The following is a 26550-nucleotide window of genomic DNA, read 5'->3' as shown; positions in this document are numbered from 1 at the left end:
GTTTATTTGTTTGTATGTTGATTTGATCCCTCAGAGGACTTTTCATCTTTTTTATTTTCTTGATTGCACTGAATATTGTATTTTATCATTCTATTAGTGCTGTTATTTGTTGAGATGACTGCTTCGTTTTTATCTTTGGCATATTTTATTAATAACATGTTTATTATTTTGAAATTAAAGAAACTTTAGTATTACTTTATATATTAAAATATATAATTAGTTTTTATATTTATTTCTGAACAGGAGTGCTGAAAACGCCCGTGCCTTTGTTATCTTACAAGGAGGATGCTCATGATGCTGCTTTAAAATTCCTGTGTGAGAGTGGAGATCCAGCCTCGCCCAGGTTAGAAATACTGGCAGAGATGTTGTCTTATGTATTTGTAAAATGGAAAACTCATTAAAAAAAAAATCTAACAAAAAAAAAAAATTTCTAGCAGAGTTGCTAGAGGATATATACAGTGCCCTGGAGCTAGGACCCATCCTCCAGACATGGTTCCTCTCTTCCTCTGGAAGTGTGTGTGATGATGGGTAATGACTAGGGATGCACCAATACCATTTTTTTTACGAGTACCGATACTTTTTTTTTTTTAGTACTCGCCGATACCAATTGCCGATACCTACCGCAACTGTTTTGTTTTCACTTCAGCTGTCAGCAATGGTACAAAGCATTGAAAAGTTATTTACAAATGAAATAAATAGATTTTTGTTTTTAATTTTGCGCTTTTTCAACGTGAAATGTGTAAATATATGTTAATATATATATGCAAAAATATTCACTAACAAAGCAAATAAAAAAATGTTTTAATTGTTTATAAAATAGACGCAAACAAAAAAAAAACAAACAAAAAAAGGAAAATAATAATAATTAAATGGAGGATAGACATGTGCACACTGAAATATTTCGTTTTGGAATTTCGTTTTTGTCCGGAAAATAAATTTATTTAGTTACTCCCGAAATTTGTTTTTATTTATTTAGTTTCGTTAAAAAAATGCATTCGTCCGAAAATCCGAAATAATTTAGGTCGAATCTGTCATTGAAGGCTTATGGTGTCTGTCGAATGTTCTAAGAAGATTCGACGGAGCAGCTAAACTGTACGACGCCGCAATCGTACATTTCCGGTCGAATGTTCCGCCTACAAGCTATAGTAGATTTCTAATGTTGTATGACACTAGTAATAATTATATTTATTAATTATTATTACTAGTCAACCAACATTAGAATTCTTCTATAGCCTATGGGCGGAGCATTTGACCGTAAATGTCCGCTCGTGGCGACTGCGTCGTCGAATCTTCATGTCGAATCTCGAATAATCTTGGACTAATAGAGTTAGATTAGGCACATTCGACCTTTTTTGCTATTGTCTCTATAATGTTGAATCTTTTCTCTCTATGTAGAATAATCTTGGAGTAATAGAGCTAAGGTTAGGCATTTTTGACCACAGGTTCGATGGACACAGATCGCTATTTTCAGCATCATGTCGAATCACCTATCTATATCGAACTGTTGTCGCAACGAAAACGAAAATAAAGCATTTGTTTATGTCGGATCTTTCGGTTTTCGAATTCTGCACTTTCGTTATCGTTTGTTAAAATGATGACGAAAATACCAGAAATTCGGACGAAAACGAATGCACATGTCTAGAGGAGAATAGGGAGTTAATTAAGGCTGATTAGAGTAAACTATGGGTTAATAAGGGGTTAAACGGAGGAACATTTGTTCAGCCCTTTGTTCTGCAGATGAAGAAACAGAAAAATACAAAAAGAAACAATGTTTCTTTTTATTTTAGTGTTTCAGCAGCTGAGCAATGTTGTTAATAAACATTGCCAGCTGCTTTTTTTTTTTTTTCACAGCTCCAATTACCGGACTTATTTAACACTTTAGCTGTCCACAGCGGAGACCCGCTGACAACTCAAAGAAGCGAGCCTGATCGTATCGGTTTCAGGTATCGTGCATTTGCATGAGTACCGATACTTGTGCAAATACTCGGTATCGGCACCGATACCGTTACTAGTATCGGTGCAACCCTAGTAATGACCATTACTGTCCTATCCCAGCATAGAGCACAGGAGTTGGAGGGCAGCAGGCGCACATTTCAACTTGGAGAAAAGGGGGTATTTTAATGCAGTTTCAAGTAGAAATCAGTCCCTCTCCCTTTTTTCTGTTAAAGGTGAATTAACCCCTTTAAACAGCCGTTGAAAAGTACAAATGATATTCTTTCCAGGTTTGACCACTTGGTAGCCATAGAACGAGCTGGACGGGCTAGCGATGGTAATTATTACAATGCCAGGAAAATCAACATCAAACACTTGGTGGATCCCATCGACGACTTATTTGAGGCTGCACAGAATATCCGCGGTATATCGACGACCGGTATGTATGCAGATATTTCTGAATGTAGCTGTGCCGACCCTCCCGTGACGTCCCTGCAGTCACCCGGTGTTAATATTTACTTGCCAGGGATCGGCGATGGAGGGAATGAACTTGGTACCGGCAAGGTGAAAGAACTGGTGAAAAAGCATATCCCAAATGGCGACACCATAGCCTGTGACGTTGCCGCTGACTTTGCAGTTATCGCTGGTATGTTTTAAAGGAAAATCTATGGTCACAGCATACACTTTCATCTTATAACATCAGCATACCATCAGTATAGTAATAACAGTACAAACAATAATTCTATTTGACAATCCAATATAAGATTACTTGAAAAATTTCCTTTACGTTGTGAGTGCCGCCTGTCTCCTGGCCGTCTCTTTCCTGGATTCCCGGCATGCTTTGAACCTTCTCCTTCATTTCTAAGGATTACAGTTTCGTTTTTTGAAATACCTTAAAGTGATTGTAAGGCCTCATGCACACGGACGTTTTTACAGCTGCTTTTTTGAGCTTTTTTTTCAGCTTAAAAAGGCCTGTCTATGTTAATCTATGGCTTCATGCCCACCTAGGCGTTTTTGAGCTGCAAATGGCATAGGCGTTTTTAAGCTGTAAAAAAACCCAGGACCAGTGGGTTCTGAGAGACGCTTTTCAGCTGTAAAAACGCTCAAAAATGCTCAAAAACGTCATTCACCAACGTTTGTTAATGTTTTTGTTCCATTGAAAAAAAAAAAAAAAAAAAATTCTTGAAAAAAACAAAAACGCTAAAAACCGCTAACGCAGAAAAACGCTCAAAACCGCTATTGCAAAAACATTGAAAAAAGCTGAAAAAAGTTTTAAAAAGATCACTGCAAAGATACTGGCGTTTTCATAACGTTATTTTAACAGCCTGTGTGCATGAGGCCTTAAGGTTATTTTTTTTTTTTTTTTCTAATAACAAACATATCATACTTACCTCCACTGTGCAGCTCGTTTTGCACAGAGTGGCCCCGAACATCCTCTTCCCCGTCATTGAATTTGATTGACAGCAGAGGGAGCCAATAGCTGCGCTGCTATCAATCTATCCAAACAAAAGCCGAGAACCCCGGGCAGAGGGACAGCGCATCCCCGCCAGGTCAAGTTCGAGGGGGTCTGGTAAGTAACACGGGGGGGGTCACTGACAGGTGTTTTTTCACCTTAATGCAGTGGATGCATTAAGGTGAGAAAACACGAAGGTTTTCAACCCCTTTAATGAGAAAACAATACCACATTTTGGCCCCAAGAGGGCACTGATAATACAGGCATTATTTTCTTACAAAAATGACGGTGACATTTCATTCAGCTGGCATGAATGCTTCCGACAGTTGTGCAACAAATGTGTCATAAATAGACCCCCTAGTGTGCATTGCAGTATTGCATGTAATATTGTGTGGTTTACTGTTGCACACACAAAGTGTATTTGCATTGCTTTAACCACTTCAGCCCCGGAAGGATTTGCCCCCTTAATGACCAGGCCATTTTTTGCGATACGGCACTGCGTCGCTTTAGCTGACAATTGCGCGGTTGTGCGACACTGTACCCAATCAAAATTGACGTCCTTTTTATTCCCCACAAATAGAGCTTTCTTTTGGTGGTACTTGATCATCTCTGCGTTTTTTTTTTTTTTTTCTTGCGCTATAAACAAACAAACAGGGACAATTTTGAAAAAAATAAACAATATTTTGTACTTTTTGCTATAATAAATATCTCCAATTTTTTTTTAGGTTTTTTTTCTCAGTTTAGGCCGATATGTATTCTTCTACATATTTTTGGTAATAAAAATCCCAATAAGCATATATTGATTGGTTTACGCAAAAGTTATAGCGTCTACAAAATAGGGGATAGATTTATGGCATTTTTATTTATTTATTTATTTTTTTTACAGTGCCGTATCGCAAAACGCTGGACTGGTCATTGAGCAGCCAAATGTTCCGGGGCTGAAGTGGTTAAGAAAGGATGGGAAAACAAGAAGAATCGGAAGAAAAGGGGGACAAAAAAAAAAGGGGGGGGGAGGGTGGAGAGAGAGGTCCCAGGGAATCTCAATATACTTGGGATCAGATATGTAAAAGAAGGTGGTCAAGTCTAGATGGATGGGCACGATCAATCCAGGGACACTAGATCCAGAGGAACATGTCATGAGAGTCCACCAAAAAGGCTGTCAACTTTTCATTAATCATAATATCATTCATGCAGCGTTTTATTACCTCAAAGCTAAGGGTAGGAGTTTTGCAAGCGTGCAATGCCTTTAATTTGATTGGCAGCCAAATGCACACGCACAACACACATACCTTAACAGCAAACCGATGCTGCAGATGGGACTTTTGCTGCTTTGGGTTCCATTCAAAATGAATGGGCTGTCATTTAGTGCCCCTCAACACGTGATAACACTAGAAATTCTGGATGAACCCTCTGCACACTGCTATATACCCTTTCTAGCAAACTTTGCAATATAAAACAGGGTTGTTTTGGTTCACATATATTGCAATACATGTTTAAGCCGGCCAACTACGTCAAATAATCCATCTCTGGCCAGTCCCTAACCTGCTCTGCAAAATAGAAATGCTCCAGTGGATATAGAGCCATATGGGGCGAAGACACATATGTTGGAGGAGAGCTATAAGGTTCAGGTCTGGTCACTTACCTGCAATGTAATAGAAGATAGATATACCTGTACTCCAATCCCACCAGCTTCTACATGTATATAATCCATCATATGCTAAAGGGGTGTGACCACATGTTAACACTAGAAATTCTGGATGAGCCCTCTGCACATTGCTGTACACCCTTTCTAACAAACTTTGCATTAAAAAAAAAACTTTGCAGCTCACCTCCAACTTGCGCCTATCTGCCCCATTTTGGCACTCTATACACTGTAGCATTCGCAGTTTGCAGAGCAGAGTAGGGACTGCCCCAGAGGGGGTACTTTGATGCAGTTGGCCAGCTTAACCACTCACGGACCAGCCACCGTCATTATACTGAGGCAGGTCGTCTCGTTCCCGCAAATCGCCGTATGTGTACGTCGGCTCCTTTTAAGAGCTATATCAGGCGCCCGCTGTACGGCAGGGAAGCCAATGCACGTGGCCCGCGATCGCTCCACAGAGAGCCAGAACGGGGATCTGTCAATGTAAACAAACAGATCCCCTGTTCTGACAGGGGAGTAGAGAGAGATCTGCTGTTCCTAGTGATCCGGGACAGCGATCTCTCTCCTCCTCCAGTCAGTCCCCTCCCCCCACAGTTAGAGACACCTCCCAGGGAACACATTTAACCCCTTGATCACCACTAGTGTTAACTGCCAGTGTAATTTATACAGTAATCAGTGCATTTTTATAGCACTGATCGCTGTATAAATGTTACTGGTCCCAAAAAAGTGTCAAAAGTATCTGATCTGTCCACCGCAATGTCGCAGTCCTGCTAAAAATCACTGATCACCACCATTACTAGTAAAAAAAAAAAAAAATTAATAATAAAATGCCATAAAACTATCCCCTATTTTGTAGACGCTATAACTTTTGCGCAAACCAATCAATATACGCTTATTGCGGGGTTTTTTTTTACCAAAAATATGTAGAAGAATATATATTGGCCTAAACTGATGAAGAAATTTGATCTCTTCTGAATAGTTTAAAAGAGGCCCTTAGTGTCTTATGCACTATATCATTTTGCAGAGAATAAATACTGATCTGCTGGTTTTGTCTCCTAGGTGTGTCTAACTGGGGAGGTTATGCCGTATCCTGTGCCTTATATCTCCTAAATACCTGTGAGATCCATGAGCGATACCTGAGAAGAGCTGTTGGATTCCCCAGGTTGTCAGAGAGAGAGAGCTGGGCGTCCTCACTGCCTTCTGTCAGTAAGGTGAGAGTTTCATGAACACAAATCACAATTAAAAATTAGACTTAAGAATTAAAGCGTTTGTTAACCCCCCCCCAAAAAAAAATATTTTTATTTACTTATTATAGGAGGAGAAGCTGCTGGAGATATTAATCCAACATGGAGTCCGCAGCGGAAAGACAGCAAGTTTGGCCATGGAGGTTGATGGGCTTCCATTCTTCAACACCCATTCTGACATGATCAGGAGTCTTCTGGATGTTACATTGTAACCGGCGGAGTGTCACCAGGCCACATCCACCTGCACCGCACACCTTATACCGGGTCCCAGTGTCTCTGTACTGTCACCAGGCCACACCCACCTGCACCGCACACCTTATACTGGGGTCCAGTGTCTCTATACTGTCACCAGGCCACACCCACCTGCACCACACACTTTATACTGGGGTCCAGTGTCTCTGTACTGTCACCAGGCCACACCCTCCTTATACTGGGGTCCAGTGTCTCTGTACTGTCACCAGGCCACACCCACCTGCACCGCACACCTTATACTGGGGTCCATTGTCTCTATACTGTCACCAGGCCACACCCACCTGCACCACACACTTTATACTGGGGTCCAGTGTCTCTGTACTGTCACCAGGCCACACCCTCCTTATACTGGGGTCCAGTGTCTCTGTACTGTCACCAGGCCACACCCACCTGCACCGCACACCTTATACTGGGGTCCAGTGTCTCTGTACTGTCAGCGGGCCACACCCACCTGCACCACACACCTTATACTGGGGCCCAGTGTCTCTGTACTGTCAGTGGGCCACACCCACCTGCACCACACACCTTATACTGGGGTCCAGTGTCTCTGTACTGTCAGTGGGCCACACCCACCTGCACCACACACCTTATACTGGGGTCCAGTGTCTCTGTACTGTCACCAGGCCACACCCACCTGCACCACACACCTTATACTGGGGTCCAGTGTCTCTGTACTGTCACCAGGCCACACCCACCTGCACCACACACCTTATACTGGGGTCCAGTGTCTCTGTACTGTCACCAGGCCACACCCACCTGCACCACACACCTTTACTGGGGTCCAGTGTCTTTGTACTGTCATCAGGCCACATCCACCTGCACTGCACACCTTATACTGGGGCCCAGTGTCTGCACAGAGTCCTGACCTCAACCCGATAGCGCACCTTTGGGATGAATTAGAGCAGAGACTGCAAGCCAGGCCTTCTCGTCCAACATCAGTGCCTGACCTCACAAATGCGCTTGTGGAAGAATGGTCAAACATTCCCAGAGACACACTCCTAAACCTTGTGGACAGCCCAGAAGAGTTGAAGCTGTTATAGCTGCAAAGGGTGGGCCAACCCAATATTGAACCTTACGGACTAAGACGCCATTAACGTTCACATGCGTGTAAAGGCAGGCGTCACAATACTTTTGGTAATATAGTGTATGTGAAACCGGGCTTAAATTTTATTTTTTTTTTTAAAGGTAATGCCCAAGCTTTGCACCCTCTTTGTTGTTTACTATAGAGATGTCCCCAGTCGGATGAGGGTTGTATGCCTGAAGCTTACCTGCTATTGGAGTGGACTACTACTACAACTTTGGTCCTATGGTGGATTACTTTCACTATGACACCTAATCGATGATGTGACTTTTTCTTCAGGTCTCCCCCCACCTGGACTACTTACCTCATATTGGGTTCAGTGTCTCTGTACTGTCACACCCAGCTCAGACCCACCAGCAAATGGAGAGGACTGTGCTCTCATAGCAATCTCCATTACATGGTATTGGTTATATGGAAATAAACCTACATGATGGAAGGGCTGGCTAAGTAGCATAGCAATTGCTTTTACTTAACATTCTTACTGTAAAAAGAAGAAATAAGAGTGGTGCGCCTATTCAAAAACGTGCCATAAATTAATATACCGGTACTTAAAGAATGAACATGATAAGAATCCAAAACATACAAATAGATAAAAGTGAATAAAAGTCCAACTAAAAGCCCAATGGTAGGAGTTAGTTCATATAGGTAAAAATCTCATAGTGGTAACTTGATAGAAGATAAAACAGACAACACATCAATCCAAACATCGACTGTTATATTTATGAATTGGCCTCGCACCTCCAAAAATGACCCAAAGGTCAAACAAGACTCATCAGGTAAGGAATCCTGCTGATGGATCTAAGACATCCAGGTCCCAAGCGAAGACGAAGAAATACGTCCAGATCTTGGTATCAAAACATCTTGGGAAACGCCATGTATAGAGCAAACAGCTCGCTCCAAGAAATGGCACTTCTTGTATAAATGGCGTTTAAAGGAAACAAAGAACAGCCATAGTGCAATATTGCCAAATAAAAAGTAAATTTATTAAGTAAAAGAAGCTGCTTACATCAAGTAAGAATAAAAATCGCAGTAAGAAACAATGGAGTAGTGACACACTCGCCTCCTCACCGCACTTCCGTAAAACGCCACGGGAAATGACGTCACAAGTCTCCACCCGACGCGTTGCGTCACTGGTCATATGACTTCCTCAGGTGAGGGAGCCAAGTGACAAGCACCGGGTATTTATACTCCTCCAACCAATGGGTAAGCCTTAGTAACAGGTGAGTCATCAGTTCATCTATGTCCAATATAATTAATTGGCCAATAAAAAAAAAACATCCATCATGGCCATAGAAAACTGCCTAGCAACCGAAAAGGTGTTAGGTTGCACACAATGAAACCAGTCAGTGACCAGCACTGCTGGAGCTGAGGGACTCTCCTAGCTGCCGGGGGAAGAACTCCTCCAGTGAGAGTGGGGGGGGAAGGAAAGACAGATTCTGGTGGTAGGGGACTCAATTCTTAGAAAGACAGAGGCCAATCTGTAACAAAGACCTGAAGCACCGAACTGTATGTTGTCTACCGGGCGCTCGGGTTCGGCACATCACGGATCTGGTGGACAGATTGCTGGGAGGGGCTGGGGAAGACCCGGCTGTCATGCTGCACGTTGACACCAATGATAAAGTCAGAGGCAGATGGAGTGTCCTAAAGAACGATTTTAGGGACTTGGGAGCTAAATTGAGCAAAAGGACCTCCAAGGTAGTATTCTCTGGAATACTACCGGTACATTGAGCCACACCAGAAAGGCAGAGGGAGATTAGGGAAGTAATCAAGTGGCTGAAGAGTTGGTATAGTAAGGAGGGGTTTGGGTTCCTGGAGGACTTGGGCCGACTTCTCATTCGATAACCAGTGCTATAGAAGGGATGGACTGCACCTAAATGAGGAGAGTGCAGATCAGCTGGGAATGAAGATGGCTAAAAAGTTAGAGGGGTTTTTAAACTAGGCAATGTATTGGGGGCAGAGGGTAGTATTGGGGGCATTAGTGGTAGGTTGACCAAAGCACAGAAACCCAAGGTAAGTATAGTAGCAAGTCCTTGTTGCAATCTCAGAACACCTGGCGGACAAGATGGGTGAACTAGAGATACTGTTGTACGAGGAGGATTTGGATTTTGTGGGAATTTCAGAGACCTGGTTCAACAGCTCTCATGATTGGCTGGCAACCATTCAGGGGTATACCCTTTATCGCAAGGATAGAGAGGGTAAAAAAAAGGGGGAGGGGTATGCCTATATATCAAGAATAATGTACAAGTGAATGTGAGAGATGACATCACTAGGGGGGCTAGGGAGGAGGTGGAATCCTTATGGGTAGAGTTCCAAAGGGATGAAGCTAAGGGAAAAATAATACTGGGAGTATGCTATAGGCCCCCTAACGTGAGGGAGGAGGGGGAGACAGATCTCCTATCACAATTTGGATTAGCAGCAAGGATGGGAAGTGTTATCATAATGGGGGATTAAAATTATCCAGACATAGACTGGGCGGAGGGAACCACGCATTCATCTAATGCCGTGTACACACGACTGGACTTTTCGACCGAACTGGTCCGACGGAACGAATCTGTCGGACAATTCGACCGTGTGTGGGCTTCAGCGGACCTTTTCTGACGAAAATGTGACTGACTTTAGATTTAGAACATGTTTCAAATCTTTCCGAAGGACTCGAGTCCAGTCGAAAAATCTGTTCGTCTGTATGCTAGTCCGACGGACGAAAAACGACGCTAGGGCAACTATTGGCTACTGGCTATGAACTTCCTTATTCTAGTCCGGTCGTACGTCATCACGGTCGAATCCGTCAGACTTTGGTGTGATTGTGTGTAGACAAGTCCGATTAGATGGAAGTCCATTGAAAGTCCGTCGAAAAGTCAGGTCGTGTGTACGCGGCATTAGGCTCGCCAGTTCCTAAATGTCTTGCAGGATAATTTTATGGGTCAGATGGTAGATGCACCTAGAACTAGAAATGAAGCGTTACTGGATCCACTGATTGCCAACAATACAGACCTGATCACGGATGTGGAAATACGGGGCAATTTAGGTAACAGCGAACACAAGGCAGTTGGCTGCAGTATAAATCTTACAAATAGGAAACACAAGGGGAATACGAAGACACTGAATTTCAAGAGTGCCAACTTCCCTATACTACAAACCTTGCTAGAAGGCATAAATTGTTATAAAATCTTAGGAACAAAGAACACAGAGGAGAGATGGGTTTGCTTTAAGAGCATATTAAATTAGGGCATTAGCCAATGCATCTCATTGGGTCATTTAAAAGAGACAAAAGTCCTGGATGGCTTAACTCCAATGTAAAAATGCATATAAAAGCAAAGGAGAAGGCCTTCAAAAAAATACAAGGCTGAGGGATCATCCTCAGCATTCAGACTGTATAAAGAATGCAACAAGACATGTAAGGGTGCAATAAGGACGGCTAAGATAGAACATGAAAGACACATAGCAGAGGAGAGCAAAAAAAATCCCAAGAAATTCTTTAAGTATGTAAACAGTAAAAAAAGGGAGGACAGACCATATTGGCCCGATAAAGAATGAGGAAGGACATCTGGTTACAAAGGAAGGATTTCCTCAGTCTTCACGAGGAAATCAAGGGGCTTCAGTAACCAAAACTGCAGTGTTTATCCTCATGACACATCACAGGAAGCACCTCCATGGTTAACAGAGGACAGAATTAAAATTAGACTTGAGAAACTTAACATTAATAAGTCACCGGGACCAGATGGCTTGCATCCGAGGGTACTTAGGGAACTCAGTCAGGTAATTGCCAGGACATTGTTCCTAATTCTTACTGACAGTCTACTGACTGGAATGGTACCAGCTGATTGGAGAAAATCAAATGTAGCACCAATATTTAAAAAGGGCCCAAAATACATCCCTGGGAATTACAGACCAGTTAGTCTAACATCAATAGTATGTAAACTCTTGGAGGGGATGATAAGGGACTATATACAAGATTTTAGTAATAAGAACGGTATCATTAGCAGTAATCAGCATGGATTCGTGAAGAATCGTTCTTGCCAAACCAATCTATTAACCTTCTATGAGTAGGTGAGTTGCCATCTAGATAAAGGAAGGCCTGTAGACGTGGTGTATCTGGATTTTGCAAAAGCATTTGACACAGTTCCCCATAAACGTTTAGTGTACAAAATAAGGTCCGTTGGCATGGACCATAGGGTGAGTACATGGATTGAAAACTGGCTACAAGGGCAAGTTCAGAGGGTGGTGATAAATGGGGAATATTCAGAATGGTCAGGGGTGGGTAGTGGGGTTCCCCAGGGTTCTGTGCTGGGACCAATCCTGTTTAATTTGTTCATAAACGATCTGGAGGATGGGATAAACAGTTCAATCTCTGTATTTGCAGACGATACTAAGCTAAGCAGGGCAATAACTTCTCCGCAGGATGTGGAAACCTTGCAAAAAGATCTGAACAAATTAATGGGGTGGGCAACTACATGGAAAATGAGGTTCAATGTAGAAAAATGTAAAATAATGCATTTAGGTGGCAAAAATATAAATGCAATTTATATACTGGGGGGGGGAAACCTCTGGGGGAATCTAGGATGGAAAAGGACCTGGGGGTTCTAGTAGATGATAGGCTCAACAATGGCATGCAATGCCAAGCTGCTGCTAACAAAGCAAACAGAATATTGGCATGCATTAAAAAGGAGATTAATTCCAGAGATAAAACAATAATTCTCCCGCTCTACAAGACTCTGGTCCGGCCGCACCTGGAGTATGGTGTCCAGTTCTGGGCACCAGTCCTCAGGAAGGATGTACTGGAAATGGAGCGAGTACAAAGAAGGGCAACAAAGCTAATTAAGGGTCTGGACGATAATAGTTATGAGGAAAGGTTGCGAGCACTGAACTTATTCTCTCTGGAGAAGAGACGCTTGAGAGGGGATATGATTTCAATAAATACCGTACTGGTGACCCCAATAGGGATAAAACTTTTTCAAGGAAAGGAGATTAACAAGACTCGTGGCCACTCATTAAATTTAGAAGAAAAGAGGTTTAACCTTAAACTACATAGAGGGTTCTTTACTGTAAGAGCGGAAAGGATGTGGAATTCCCTTCCACAGGCGGTGGTCTCAGCGGGAGCATCAATAGTTTCAAGAAACTATTAGATAAGCACCTGAACAACCGCAACATACAGGGATATACAATGTAATACTGACATATAATCACACACATAGGTTGGACTTGTGTCTTTTTTCAACCTCACCTACTATGTAACTATGGGGGTTATTTACTAAAGGCAAATCCACTTTGCACTACAAGTGCAAAGTGCACTTGAAATTGCACTGAAAGTGTACTGGAAAGTGCAGTTGCTCTAGATCCGAGGGGGGCATGCAAGGAAAATAAAAAAACAGCATTTTAGCTTGCACATGATTGGATAATAATATCAGCAGAGCTTCCCCTCATTTCATATCTACCCCTCAGATTTACAGCGATTGCACTTCCAAGTGCACTTTCAGTGCAATTTCAAGTGCACTTTGCACTTGTAGTGCAAAGTGGATTTGCCTTTCGTAAATAACCCCTATGTAACTATGTAACAATACAATAAAATGAAATAAATTAAATACAACACTAAATGACAGACAAACATGGAAAATCTTAGATATTCAATATGAAAATTGATACAGAAATATTTTTCGTACAAGATTTCCCAAAAAGGAATATTGGAAAGAAAAAACTAAATCCAAAAATAAAAAAATTATATTATATTATATATAACATTCTTACTGCTACCCATCACTGAGTAATCAGCAGCAGCAAAAAAAAAAAAAAATCTGAAGCTTTAGTGCCTTTTAATTTAATCTACAACAAAAATGTGAATGGAGTCGGGAGCTCTGGACATTGATCTGTACTGGGAGCTCCAGTGGGTCACTCAATGTACAATTACAATATAACATTAGTGTGGACACTTGTAGACTTGCAAACATGGACCTTTTATCTTGTCTGTTAACTGACACTTGTCTTCACTGAGCTGAATTGAATTTGTCAATGAAAATGTTTTTGATTAACCGATACTTTCTTATTCCTGCAATAAAACAAACAAGTTAATTGTAGGGTATGTTTGTCTGCTCTGCACATTGTGATCGAATCTTTTCATATCTCATAAGTATCGATACAATATTAATTCATTACATTCAGATGAGTCCCCTAAGATTGTTTACAGAAAAGATCAGACATGTAGAAAAAAAAATTATTCGTTTAAACAATCTCATTGCAATATAAAGTGATCCCATCTTCAGCTCTCTAATTAATGCACATTCTTGCTAGGGGATTGTAATTTAATTATTGATCTTTTCAAAGAAGATGTCACGAAGCACAAAGATCTGTTTTAGCGGTCGAAAAGCGTCGCTAAAACAACGGTAAAAGCGCCGCTAAAACTAGCGGCGCTTTACCGCTAACATGGCTGACAGCCAGTGTGAAAGGGTCCCATTCACACCTGAGCGTTTTGTAGCTTGAAGCCTGAGGGTCGGTTCACACTGGGGCGACTTGGGATCCGACTTGTACGCCCTCAAGTCGCCCCAAGTCGCCCCAAGTCGCTTTGTATTTAGATTAACATGGTAGGCAATGGGAGCGTCTTAATTGACACTACTGAAGTCGCTCCGACTTCAGAAAAGGTTCCTGTACTACTTCTATCCGACTTGTAGGCGACTTGTACCCATTCAACTCAATGTAAGTCGCCTGCAAGTCGGATCTCTCTGTAAAGTCAAGCGACTTTGCAGAGAAAACCCCTCCCTCCCCCCCTCCCTCCCAGAGAGGTGATTGGCCACAGGCAAAGTCGCCTGTCATGGAGGCGACTTCAAGTCGCCTCGTAATTTGCCGAAGTCGCGCTAAAGTCGCGCTAAAGTCGCGCTGAAGCCGCGTTGAAGTCGCGGTACAAAGTCGCGCTAAAGTCGTGTTGCCCATGTGTGAACCGACCCTAAAGCTACAAAACGCTGGAGGGGGAAAAAAAAAATCAATTATTCTCTATGAAGATGGTTCACATCTCCACTCCAAAACGCCTGAAGCCAAAAGCTCCAAAACGCCTGGAGCTCAAACAAGTTCTGGAACTTTTTTTTTTAGGCAGATTTGGTCTTTTTTCTTTGTTTTTTACATTGGTGACCTTTTGACCTGTACAAAATCGCGGAAAAAACTTTCTACCTGAAAACGCTACGCTCAGGTGTGAATGGGGCCGAAATCTCCCCCTCCTCTGCAACATTTGCTTATCTTTCCTTCACTCCCTCGCCATTCCGTAAAAGAAGAATTCCAGGCATGAATATTTTTACATACTTTGGCTCCATATGCACACTAGCATTTTTTTAAGCTCCTAGAAGCTGGTATTAGCATTTTTTTCTGCTCTTAGAAGCTAAATAGCGTTGTCCTATGTGTCCATGCACACTACTTTAGGCTATTAGCATTTTTTGAGCTTTAGCTTCTAGGAGCAGAAAAAAACTTTTTTTTTTGTAGAGTTTCTTGGAGCGTTTTTCCAGCAGAAAAATATGCTGAATGCTCCTAACTGCTTCTAAATGCTACTAATAGCTTTTTTTTTTAAGATTTTACTTTTTTTTTTTTCTTCATGTACTGCAGAAACACCAATAAAGCGCTAATGCTTCTAAAAGCTACTAAAATGTTACTAGAAGCTGGCACAAAAATGCTTTTATCAGCATTTTTTATTCAGCGTTTTTCTGGCATTTTTTTGGTGCTTATAGTGTGCATACTATGCATGTACCATACCTGTGGGGTACCTCTAGGGTCTCCAGACTACGACCCTCTGGGCCAGCATTGGCCTTCTACAAGATTTTATCCAACCCACGGCTAGGGAAAGCGGCATACCCTCAATGTGCACAGACTAAGGATTCAGGTCAGCAGAGGCTGCCTAGCTACTTGGACCTGTTGTAAGGGGAACTCTGATAAGGACCCTGTTGTAAGGAGGACTCTGATAGGGACCCTTATGTAAAGGGGAACTTTGATATAAGGGGGGCACTGATGTGAACCCTGATCAAAGGGGGGACTTTGATGAGCCTTCTGATGAAAAGGAGGACTCTGATAGGGATCCTTATTTAGGAGGCAATGCTAATTTTGTTGACTAAAATATTTTAGTCGAAATTAACACTATTTTAGTCGACTAAAACTAAAACAATTCAGATGACTAAAATACAACTAAAACTAAAATGGTATTTTAGTCAAAAGACTATGGCTAAAACTAAATCGAAATTTGCCATCAAAATTAACACTGGTAGGGGGAACTTTGATGGGGACCCTGATGTAAGGGGGAACTTTGATGGGGACCCTGATGTAAGGGGGAACTTTGATGGGGACCCTGATGTAAGGGGGAAACTTTGATGGCGACCCTGATGTAAGGGGGAACTTTGATGGGGACCCTGATGTAAGGGGGAACTTTGATGGGGACCCTGATGTAAGGGGGAACTTTGATGGGGACCCTGATGTAAGGGGGCACTTTGATGGGGACCCTGATGTAAGGGGAAACTTTGATGGGGACCCTGATGTAAGGGGGAAACTTTGATGGCAACCCTGATGTAAGGGGGAACTTTGATGGGGACCCTGATGTAAGGGGAAACTTTGATGGGGACCCTGATGTAAGTGGAAACTTTGATGGGGACCCTGATGTAAGGGGAACTTTGATGGGGACCCTGATGTAAGGGGGAACTTTGATGGGGACCCTGATGTAAGGGGGAACTTTGATGGGGACCCTTATGTAAGGGGAAACTTTGAAGGGGTCCCTGATGTAAGGGGGAACTTTGATGGGGACTCTGATGTAAGGGGGAACTTTGATGGGGACCCTGATGTAAGGGGAAACTTTGATGGGGACCCTGATGTAAGGGGAAACTTTGATGGGGACCCTGATGTAAGGGGAACCTTTGATGGGGACCCTGATGCAAGGGGGAACTTTGATGGGGACCCTTATGTAAGGGGGAACTTTGATGGGGAACCTGATGTAAGGGGGAACTTTGATGGGGACCCGGACGTAAGGGGGAACTTTGATGGGGACCCGGATGTAAGGGGGAACTTTGATGGGGACCCTGATGTAAGGGGGAACTTTGATGTCCTGATGTAAGGGGGACATTTATGAGGACCCTGATATAAGGGGGAACTCTGATGTAGAAGAGAACTCTGATGGGCACTCTGATGTAAGGGGAGACCCCGATGTAAGCGTGACTCTGATGGAGACCCTGATGTAAGCTTGACTCTGATAAGGACTTTGATGTTAGAGGAATGCTGATGGAGACCCTGATGTAAAAGGGGACTTATCTATTTATAAAACAATTTGAAAAGTTTATAATATACCATGTGGCCCACTTACTGAAAAGTTTTCGAGACCCCCGTGCTCTAAAAGCTGAAAATCCCTGTAGCAGTCATTGCTACTCCAGTGATCTCCACTAGCTTCCAGGTCACTAGGTGATGGTATTGCTCCATCTCTCCACCTCATCCAGTCAGAGAACACTTTGCATTCATTGAGAAAATGTAAAGCAATCTCTGAATGGTGCCCGTGCTGAGACCCCCTGTGTTTATAATGCAGCAGGGCAGGTGCTCGGGAAGGGACTCAAAAGCCAGTATAGATCACTGTAGTAGCTGTATAATAGAGGTGCCTACTACAGTGATTTCTAGCTTCCAGGAGGATCCCACGGGTATGGCGAATACATAGTTACATTGGTCCAAGCTGGAAAATGTATATACAGTATGTAAAAATAGCCATACTTGGAAACCTTGTTTTTAAGCGCTAGGAGCCAAAATAAATTCCTGGTACTTCCTGGTATGGATAATCATTTGTCACCACTGGGCCAATCAGCATTATTGTATGGAGAGGGGGGGAGGGCAAAGCCCAAAACTCTAGCGATTCATAGCTTACATAGAACTTTCCTTCACTTCGGGCTGCCAGTGGTGGGCGAGTACACGTAAATATGTTGCTAGGGACGTCTGCATTAAAGGGAACCTGTTGTTTTGTCTTAATGGGCAAAGTTACAGATTCACTGTCTGCAGTCTTCACTATTAATATAACGGTGACTGTAGACTTTGAGTTCCCGGTTATGCCACAACTAGACTTTACAGAATAGCAAACAATTCTTTCCTGGAAAAAAACAAACCACGTGGGTGGAAATCAGGTTTGTGGGAGATATAAATAATGCACAAGTAACCACAAATGGTTTACAGTCTAGTTCTTAAGGCTCTGTGCATAAGGAACATTGTGTATCACCTCAATATACACAGGAATCCTGGCCAAAACACCATTTACAATCTCAGACACTGGCATAGGCATTTAGCCATTGCAGTGATAGCGTGTCTGCTCCCAGAATGCACTGCTTTATGGACAACCTTTTTTTCAGTCACGATATCCTTTAAAAGTGTGCAAAATCTGGAGGCATCCCAGTCTAAAATATAAAAAATGTAACTGGTAATTATGAATGGGAAACCTGAGCCTGGGAGGATGCACATAACCACCTTAATAGAAATAACTTCACATCCGACCGAGGTTCCCCCATCACATCAGAGGTCTCCCATCACATCAGAGGTCCTCCCATCACATCAGAGGTCCTCCCATCACATCAGAGGTCCTCTCATCACACCAGAGGTCCTCCTATCACACCAGAGGTCCTCCCATCACATCAGAGGTCCTCCTATCACATCAGAGGTCCTCCCATCACATCAGAGGTCCTCCATCACATCAGAGGTCCTCCTATCACATCAGAGCACCTCCCATCACATCAGATATCCTCCTATCACATTAGAGGTCCCCCATCACATCAGAAGTCCTCCTATCACATCAGAGGTTCTCCCGTCACATCAGAGGTTCTCCCGTCACATCAGAGGTCCTCCATAACATCAGAGGTCCTCCATAACATCAGAGGTCCTCACTCACATCAGAGGTCCTCCATAACATCAGATGTTCCCCTATGCTATCAGAGTCTCCCGTCATATCAGAGGTTCCTCATAACATGAGTCAGAGATCCCCATTACATTGTCCTCCTATATATGAGAACTCCCCATCACATTAGAGTCCTTCCATAACATCAGAGTCTTCCTTCACATCAGAGGTCCCCCCATCACATCAAAGCCCCGCCAGACATCAAAGGTTTCTCCTTCACATAGGAGGCAGTGTGATGCTTTGGGCAATGTTCTGCTGGGAAACCTTGGGTCCTGCCATTTACTGTATGTGGATGTTTCTACCACCTACCTAAACATTGTTGCTGACCAAGTACACCCCTTTATAGAAACAGTATTCCCTGATGCCAGTGGCCTCTAGATCTCAAATCAATTGAGCATCTGTGGGATGTGCTGGAAAAACAAGGCCAGGGACTTTTTTTTTCTGCAGCAGGTTGCGTTTTTGGTTCCATAGACTTCAATGGAAATGCATCAAAAATGTAGTGCTTGTGTTTTTGATGCGTTTCTGCTGCTTTTGTGCTTTTGTTTTGTAAATAAGCATCAAAAACGTGTGTGAAAAAATGCACTCGGAAAATGTATCAACCACAACCTGCGTAGGTGTGAACCAGGTCGTGTGACTGGGGAATATTCTGTTTTTCTCCAATGTGATCACTGCAGCATGCAGGAAAAATTATATGAAATTCAAGATGTTGCTTGCTTGGTGAATATACTCAATGACTCTCACTGGGAGTAGCAAATCATAGTCGTTCTGCCCGAGAGCGTGATGGAAATATGTCCCGACTTTCAATGAGGATGAATGAAATTAGATAAAAGATGTGTACTGGTAATTAACATTACCCGGTTTCTAACACGTTCTTTAGATTGATGAAGTATAGAAGACGAGGTTAATGGGTTTCCTGAACTGGATCTAATCCTTTTTACAACGATCACCTTTGTTATGGAATACTCTGAGACATTTAAAGGTGAGTGAGGTTAGTGTATAGTAAAACGTACTTCTTTTTTTTTCGAAATGTTAATGGATAGAATTGGTATAGAGGCCGGTATGTAATCTGATGTTTGTGTTAATGGCCTTCCTGTTTTGGTGCTCAGCCAACTATGCTTTGCAGCCATGACAAGAGCGTTCAATTAAAGTGACCCTGCTGCTGATGTGAAAACTCAAAGAGAGGTAGGGGCTGGACATGAGTCTCGAAACCAATACAAAAAGAAGTGTAGCACCCTCTACTTTAGGTAGGTGCTAGAAGTAGGTTTTGTAAGTGCAGGTAAATTTAATCAGGCCTAGCAGTAAGCTAGGCCTGTTTGTTTTGATCTGTGTGGGCTGGGAGTGGCTCAGAGTAGGCTGGTAACTCACAGATAGCATCATCTTTCGGTTACCTCCCTTCTGCTTCTAGAGGATTCTAGAAGGAAGGAAGGAGGGGAAGAGAGGTGGAGCTGTCCGGGGTGTTCTAAGGAGCCCTGACCAATCCCCAACCTGGATTGGCAGGGGGCAAGCCTCCTTAAATACCTAGAGTCAGCCCAGCTGGGGGGGGAGTTGTAATGGTGGAAGAAGCTGGAGATGGAGCACTAGGTTGTCGGGGCCTCGGAGGCACTCCCCAGTCTGGGGGGGTGACTTTGGGCCTGAGGGGTTCGGGTGAAAGTCAGAGCCTTGCTGAGAAACAAAGAAGGATCTGGACAGGATGTGCAAAGAGGAACAGAGAAAGACAACGGGAGCTAGTGTTGCCAGACAAGTCTCCAGGAGGTATCCATCGGAGTGCAGCCAGGAGGGCTGGTGAGTGATAGGCACAGTTTGGAGAGTTGGGGAGGCATGCCAGAGCGGACTGAGAGAGTGCAGTCTGAGATGGATGTAGAGCTAGCGGGAGAGACTGTGATGTCATGGGCAGTAGAGTCGGGCTGCTGCAGCCAGGAGGGTTGGCAGGTCCTGAAGAAGACTGACTGGGAGCTGTAGTCCACCAAGGTTAGCTAGCACTAAAGACTTTCCTATTTGTGTTGCTACACTAAAGGGACCCATGGTCCATACCTGCAAATGGCAGTTGCTAAGGCTGGAACCAGACTCAGGTCTAACCATGTTCTAGCTGTACCAGGAACCAAGTATTGTACAGGAGAGAAAGGAACAGTCTACAAATAAGCGTTGTGCTGGAGGAGACTGGAACTTTAGAAGTGAAAATAGAGGTTCTATCTGATCATTTTATTGATTCTTCTATTGACTTTGGGCATCCCATAATTTCCCCTACCCTATCCAAGTTCAAAATACCTCAAGAAAATACAAAACAAACATACGAACTGAACTGTTCATTGTCTCAAGAGTGACTGGGAAGTGAATACTGGGCTGGGCAGGGTGACAGGTGGACCACAATATCCAGTAGCCCCTACGGGGGGGGGGGGGGGGGGGGGGGGGTACCGCTGCAGAAGTCTTTTGCTCAGCCCAATGACTTGGGTTCGGCAGCTCTCCACAAATCGGGGGCTCCTCCTAGGAGCCAGATGGGACCAGAACTGAATAATCTACACATAAATGATCCAGAAGGAGTGCCACAAAAAAAGGTTCAAAAGTCTTTGATTCCACAAGTGGTCAAAATGAAAACTGAAGGCAGCCAACACGTTTTGAGGCCTCAGATATTGCCACTGTGCTCCCAGGGTTTTAGTGCTTAAAACAGTGCGCTCACTGCTCTGCCATTGACATTGAAGATCGCCTTGGCTTTGATTGAAGTGTCCAAGATCCAATCAGTCCATTTGGCTTAACAAATTTGGAGTTTATCCCTTAAAGACAAATTGTACTTAAAGTGATATTAAAGGCTTTCTTTTTTTTTATTTATATTTTATGAAGGGGAGTAAATCTTTTAGAGGTCAAGTGGTTAATAACAAAAAATGTCATACTTACCTGCTGTGTGAAATTGTTTTGCACAGAGCAGCCCCAGAGCAGTCCTCTTCTCGGGTCCCCCCCGCCGGTACTCTTGGCCCCTCACTCCTGCCGAGTGACCCAGAGCAAACAGCTTGCAATGGGAGCACCCAAGCATTCCAAGCGTTGGGTGTGTCCATTCACACACAGAGCCGTGGCTTGGCCCCGCCCCCTCTCTCCCCAGTGGCTCTGATTGACAGCAGTGGGAGCCAATGACTCCCGCTGCTGTCTCAGCCAATGGGGAGAGAGAGTCCCTGAAGAGGCGAGGCTCTCCTGCACATCGCTGGATCGAGAAGGGGCTCAGGTAAGTATGGGGGGGGGGGCTGCTCAGAGAAGATTTTTTTTTACCTTCCAACTACTTTAACCGCTTAACTATGGGCACTTTCACCCCTTCCTGCCCAGGCCAATTTTCAGATTTCAGCGCTGTCACACTTTGAATGGCGCAGTCATGCTACACTGTACCCATATGAAATGTTTATAATTTTTTTCACACAACTAGAGCTTTCTTTTGGTGGTATTTAATCACCATTGGGTTTTTTTTATTTTTTGCTAAACAAAGAAAGGATTTCCTTAGTTTGTCTTAACATTTTGCAAGCGGGTAATTTTTCTCCTTCACTGATGGGCACTGATGAGGCTACACTGATAGGCCGGACTGATAGGCACTGATAAGTGGCACTGATAGGCGGAAGTGAAGGGCGCTGATGGGCGGCACTGATAGGTGACACTGATGGGCACTGATTGGTAGCACTGGTGGGCACTGAGTGGCAGAGCTGGTGGTCACTGTTGCGACGGCACTGATAATCAGTGCCCTGATCATCATTGTAGCTGTCCCTTTAACATAAGCCCGTTATCGTCTCTCTTCTCCTCTCCTCATGCTGTCAGTGTGAGGAAAGGAATGCCGATAACCGGCTTGTGTTTACATTGTGATCAGCTGTCATTGGACAAGTTGATTACATGGTAAAGGGCCGCTGTGATTGGCCCTTTACCCCGATCTGTGATCAGCTGCATTCTAAGGATGCAGCAGTCACAGAGCGTGCCACGTGTGTGCCGCAGGGAGCAGGGTGTTTACGGGAGGATATTCATGGACGCCCCCCTCTCAGCAAAGTAAGCCCATGCTGTAGCTGTCTTTTGGCTATAGTGGGGGCGGGAACTGATGGAGACACTGTGACCTTGCCCAGCAGCCAATCGCTAGGTCAATATAAGTATATACTGTATGTACCATATCTGTGTGATCCCTGTGGAAGATGGAAATCATTGTAGAAGGAATCACTACTACACCACTACTACAATGATCTCCAATAGATAGCTCCGGGTCCCAGGCACTGGTGCCATTCAGGGAACCTTTTCTATTGTCTCAATGAATGCAAAGCATTCTCTGATTGGATGAGGTGGAGTGGCAGGGTGGTGACATCATGATCTCCACCTCATCCAATCAGAGAACACTTTGCATTCATTGAAAAATAAATGAGGCTGGTACCAAGCAGGGGACCTCCTGTGTTTACAATGCAGCAGGGCAGCTGCTCGGCACGGGACCTTGAGGCTGGGTTCACACCCAGACTGTGACCAGCTCTCTATGAAGCCGGTTCACAGATCTTCACAGTGGCTCCGGTGCGAATTGCACAGGCAGTCCTGTGCATCTTTTAGTCCATTTGAGGTCCAAATTCAGCTAAAAATTCGGGCTGAAATCGGACCTGAAACGGTGAATGAGGACGCACTGGACTCCTGCTGTGAGCCGCTCCGTGCTGCAGAGTGACCCCAGCCTAAAGCTAGCGGAGATCACTGTAGTAGCAGATACATGTTTTTTTTCAGCACAAATTGGGCTTTCATTTGGTGGTAAACGATATTGGAAATCTGATGATATTCGTAGTACAGCCCAGAAACAATAGTGCGCATTTTTCTTTTTTTTCTTTTTTTTTTTTTTTGGTCCTACCTGAAACACACCGACACTGATACTAATTTAAAAAAAAAAATCCTGCCCAAAATATACTGACCCTGACCTTAACCTTTGACCCTTACGTGACCCATACACTAAACCTGGCACTGACCTAGATCAAACCTTGATTATTTTTTATTTTATTTTTTATTTATGTATGCATTTACATTGTATCTTTCCCCTCAATTCACAGAGAGAGAAACACAGGGGCGGGCTTTACAATGACTGATCACCGTGGTAGCCAATCAGAGGCTACCACAGCGATCAGATGACCCGGAATCAGGAGTTCTGGGTCCTGATTGTTAGTACGATGAGACCCTAGTCTCTTTGCTGGGAGAGCGCTCCCAGCACAAAAGGGATATACGCATAGATGTGGCCCCGCGGACAAAAGCCCAGTGCAGTGGGGCCGCATACATGTGTTACATCAGTGGAAAGGGGTTAATTAGCACTACTGAAGTCGCTTCGACTTTAGAAAAGGTTCCTGTACTACCTCAAGGCGATTTCTTTACGACTTCTATTCTATACTTCTTTCAAAGTATTACTCAAGGCGCTGGGAAGTCGCCTGGCAAAGTTACACCACAGGTCGCGGCAGTGTAAGGCTACGTTTCCACTAGTGCGACTTGTCATGCGACTTGGGACTGCAAAGTCGCATGACAAGTCGTACCCCATGATTTCTCCCAGCACTACTTTGGTCCTGCTTTGATGCGACTTGAGGTCCACAGACCTCAAGAACACACAGGCATTGCTTGAAGTCGCATCAAAATTGCGGCAACATCACGGCAATAAATCATGGCAAGGTCGCAATAGTGGAAAGGCTAAACCAAGCGACTGAGCAAAACTCACCTGAGACAGCCCTTGCCTGGAAAAACGACAGTAAGGATGAGCTCCGGCGTGTTCGCATGCTGCACGTGCCGATCCCGCCAGGAAGTCGGCACGGCGCAGCGCTAATCACAGGCAGTGAGACATTTCCCGAGCTCTGCAGCCACACATCGGGAAATGTCTCACTGCCTGTGATTAGCGCTGCGCCGTGCCGACTTCCTGGCGGGATCGGCACGTGCAGCATGCGAACACGCCGGAGCTCATCCTTAAACGACAGTGATTGGCTCATTAGTTCTCAAGTTTAAAACAGCTGTCTGTAAAGTTTACACAGCATCAATGCTTGTGATAGCAAATGCTGCCTTGTGTGCTCTTGCTTGACCCGGCTTATATCTGCTCTGTGTATACCACATATGACCTGGCTTGTACCTGCTCTGTGTATACCACATATGACCTGTCTTATATCTGCCCTGTGTATACCACAAATGACCCGACTTGTTCTGACCCTGCTGTTTCCTCGCTGCTGTTTTTTGTACCATTTGGATTTGGTCTATGCATATGTGACCCAGCTGGTCTAGAGTCTAGTTACCAGACTCGCCACCATTACATCTTGGCTGTCCTAACTTGTTCCTGCTTGGCACCAGTCTCATTGCTGCTCTACCTACCTGTGCAGCGATACACCACAAATACCAGCAAGCCTGCTCTGCCTACAGTTCTGCTTATGGTATGTACTCTTTATTACTGAATTATTGCCCAATTAGCACATCTGAACTGTTGCCCTGTTACCTGAACTCCTGGTTCCTCCTGAGTAAGGATGAGCTCCGGCGTGTTCGCATGCTGCACGTGCCGATCCCGCCAGGAAGTCGGCACGGCGCAGCGCTAATCAAGGTAGTGAGACATTTCCCGAGCTCTGCAGCCACACATCGGGAAATGTCTCACTGCCTGTGATTAGTGCTGCGCCGTGCCGACTTCCTGGCGGGATCGGCACGTGCAGCATGCGAACACGCCGGAGCTCATCCTTACTCCTGAGTATAAGGTATGGGAATGCTTCGTGAAAGCTGTTACTGTTCATGGCTGTAGGATGAAGTTGAATACTGCAATATATTGGAAATATTTCTTTTTACTTAGACCCAGTTTTTAGGCCCTCAGCTTTGTTCTATAATTGAGCTTATTGTGTACTTGTATGTTTTTACTGATCATTAATCATTGGCTTATTTTATGAATAAAGCAAACGTTTTAGTGTGTGTGTTAGGGTTTGCCACCTCCATCCCTTTTAAACCCGAACACATATTAATTACACAGGTTGTGTGGCTGATTAAGGTGGTAATTAAACTCACTTGGTGCCTTATCTGAATGAAATTGGCCTCAGAACCCGTGTAATTCATGTGTTTGGTTTTAAAGGGATGAGGTGGTAACGTGTGTGTGTGTGTATATATATGTAAAAAACATATATATTTATTCACTCAGGTGTGTGCAGAAGTTGGCACTGCACAGCGCTAATCGCAGGCAGGGAGACATTTCTCAATCTCTGTAGCCGCGGATCAGGAAAATGTATCACTGCATGTGATTAGTGCTGTGTGACTTCCTGGCGGGCTCTGCACGTGCGCGTTGTGAACACGCCTATGTATATATCTATGTGTGTAACAGGGGACTCTGAAAGGAACCCTGATGTAACTGGGGACTATGATGGAGACCCTGATGTGAGGAACTCTGTTGTAAAGTGGGACTATAATGGAGATCCTGATGTAAGGAAAAGGGGACTCTGAAAGGGACCCTGATGTGAGGAACGGGGGAGCTCTAAAGGAAACCTCGTATGTAAGTTGGGACTCTGATGGAGACCCTGATGTAAGGGGGTGCTTTGGGCACCCTGATGTAAGGGGGGATTCTGATGGGGGACCCTGATGTAAGTTGGGGGAGGGGGATTCTGATTGGGACTCTGGAAGGGGGGACTTCGTGGGGACCCTGATATAAGTTGGGATCCTGAGGTAAGCTGGGACTCTGATAGAAACACTGATGTACGTTGGGACTCTGATGTAAGGGGGAAATCTGATGAAGACCCTGATGTAAGGGGAGGAGTCTGATGGGAACTGAGATATAAGGGGGATTCTGAGGTGAAGGGACTCTGGTGGGGACGCTGATGTAAGGGGAACACCAATGTAAGCTAGGACTCGGATATAAGGGGGGGGGGGGGGATTTTTATGGGAACCAAGATAGAAGAGGGACACTGAGGTGGGAAAGGGGGGGGGGGGGGTGTCTCTGATGGTTATCTTCCTCCTCCCATTTTTTTTGTTTTTTCACCCTGCGAATATTTATAAAATATGTGGTATGGCCCTTGTACTAAAATGCTTGGAGACTGCTGCCCTACATTAAATAAAGAGTCTTTAACAAATTAGAAGTTTCACCCAGCACACACACTG

General features: G+C 44.1%; 1 protein-coding gene across 2 annotated transcripts in view; it reads left to right on the top strand.

Annotated features, from left to right (window-relative positions):
• Nucleotides 1-8040, top strand: part of DGLUCY (D-glutamate cyclase) — a 46119-nt gene extending 38079 nt beyond the window's left edge. The window contains exons 9-13 of one of the 2 annotated variants that reach the window (XM_073610008.1): nucleotides 244-343; nucleotides 2223-2371; nucleotides 2459-2578; nucleotides 6087-6238; nucleotides 6343-8040. In XM_073610008.1, coding sequence (XP_073466109.1) covers nucleotides 244-343; nucleotides 2223-2371; nucleotides 2459-2578; nucleotides 6087-6238; nucleotides 6343-6483 — 662 coding nt within the window. In that variant the 3' untranslated portion in view covers nucleotides 6484-8040. Of the gene's footprint in view, nucleotides 1-243; nucleotides 344-2222; nucleotides 2372-2458; nucleotides 2579-4271; nucleotides 4389-6086; nucleotides 6239-6342 lie in introns of those variants that run through there. The other variant, XM_073610009.1, reaches the window with a different exon arrangement.
• Nucleotides 8041-26550: the final 18510 nt, after the last annotated feature.

The sequence above is a fragment of the Aquarana catesbeiana genome, linkage group LG13, assembly GCF_042186555.1.
Source record: "Aquarana catesbeiana isolate 2022-GZ linkage group LG13, ASM4218655v1, whole genome shotgun sequence".
Taxonomy (NCBI): Eukaryota; Metazoa; Chordata; class Amphibia; order Anura; family Ranidae; genus Aquarana; species Aquarana catesbeiana.
This window is presented reverse-complemented; position numbering and strand designations above follow the sequence as displayed.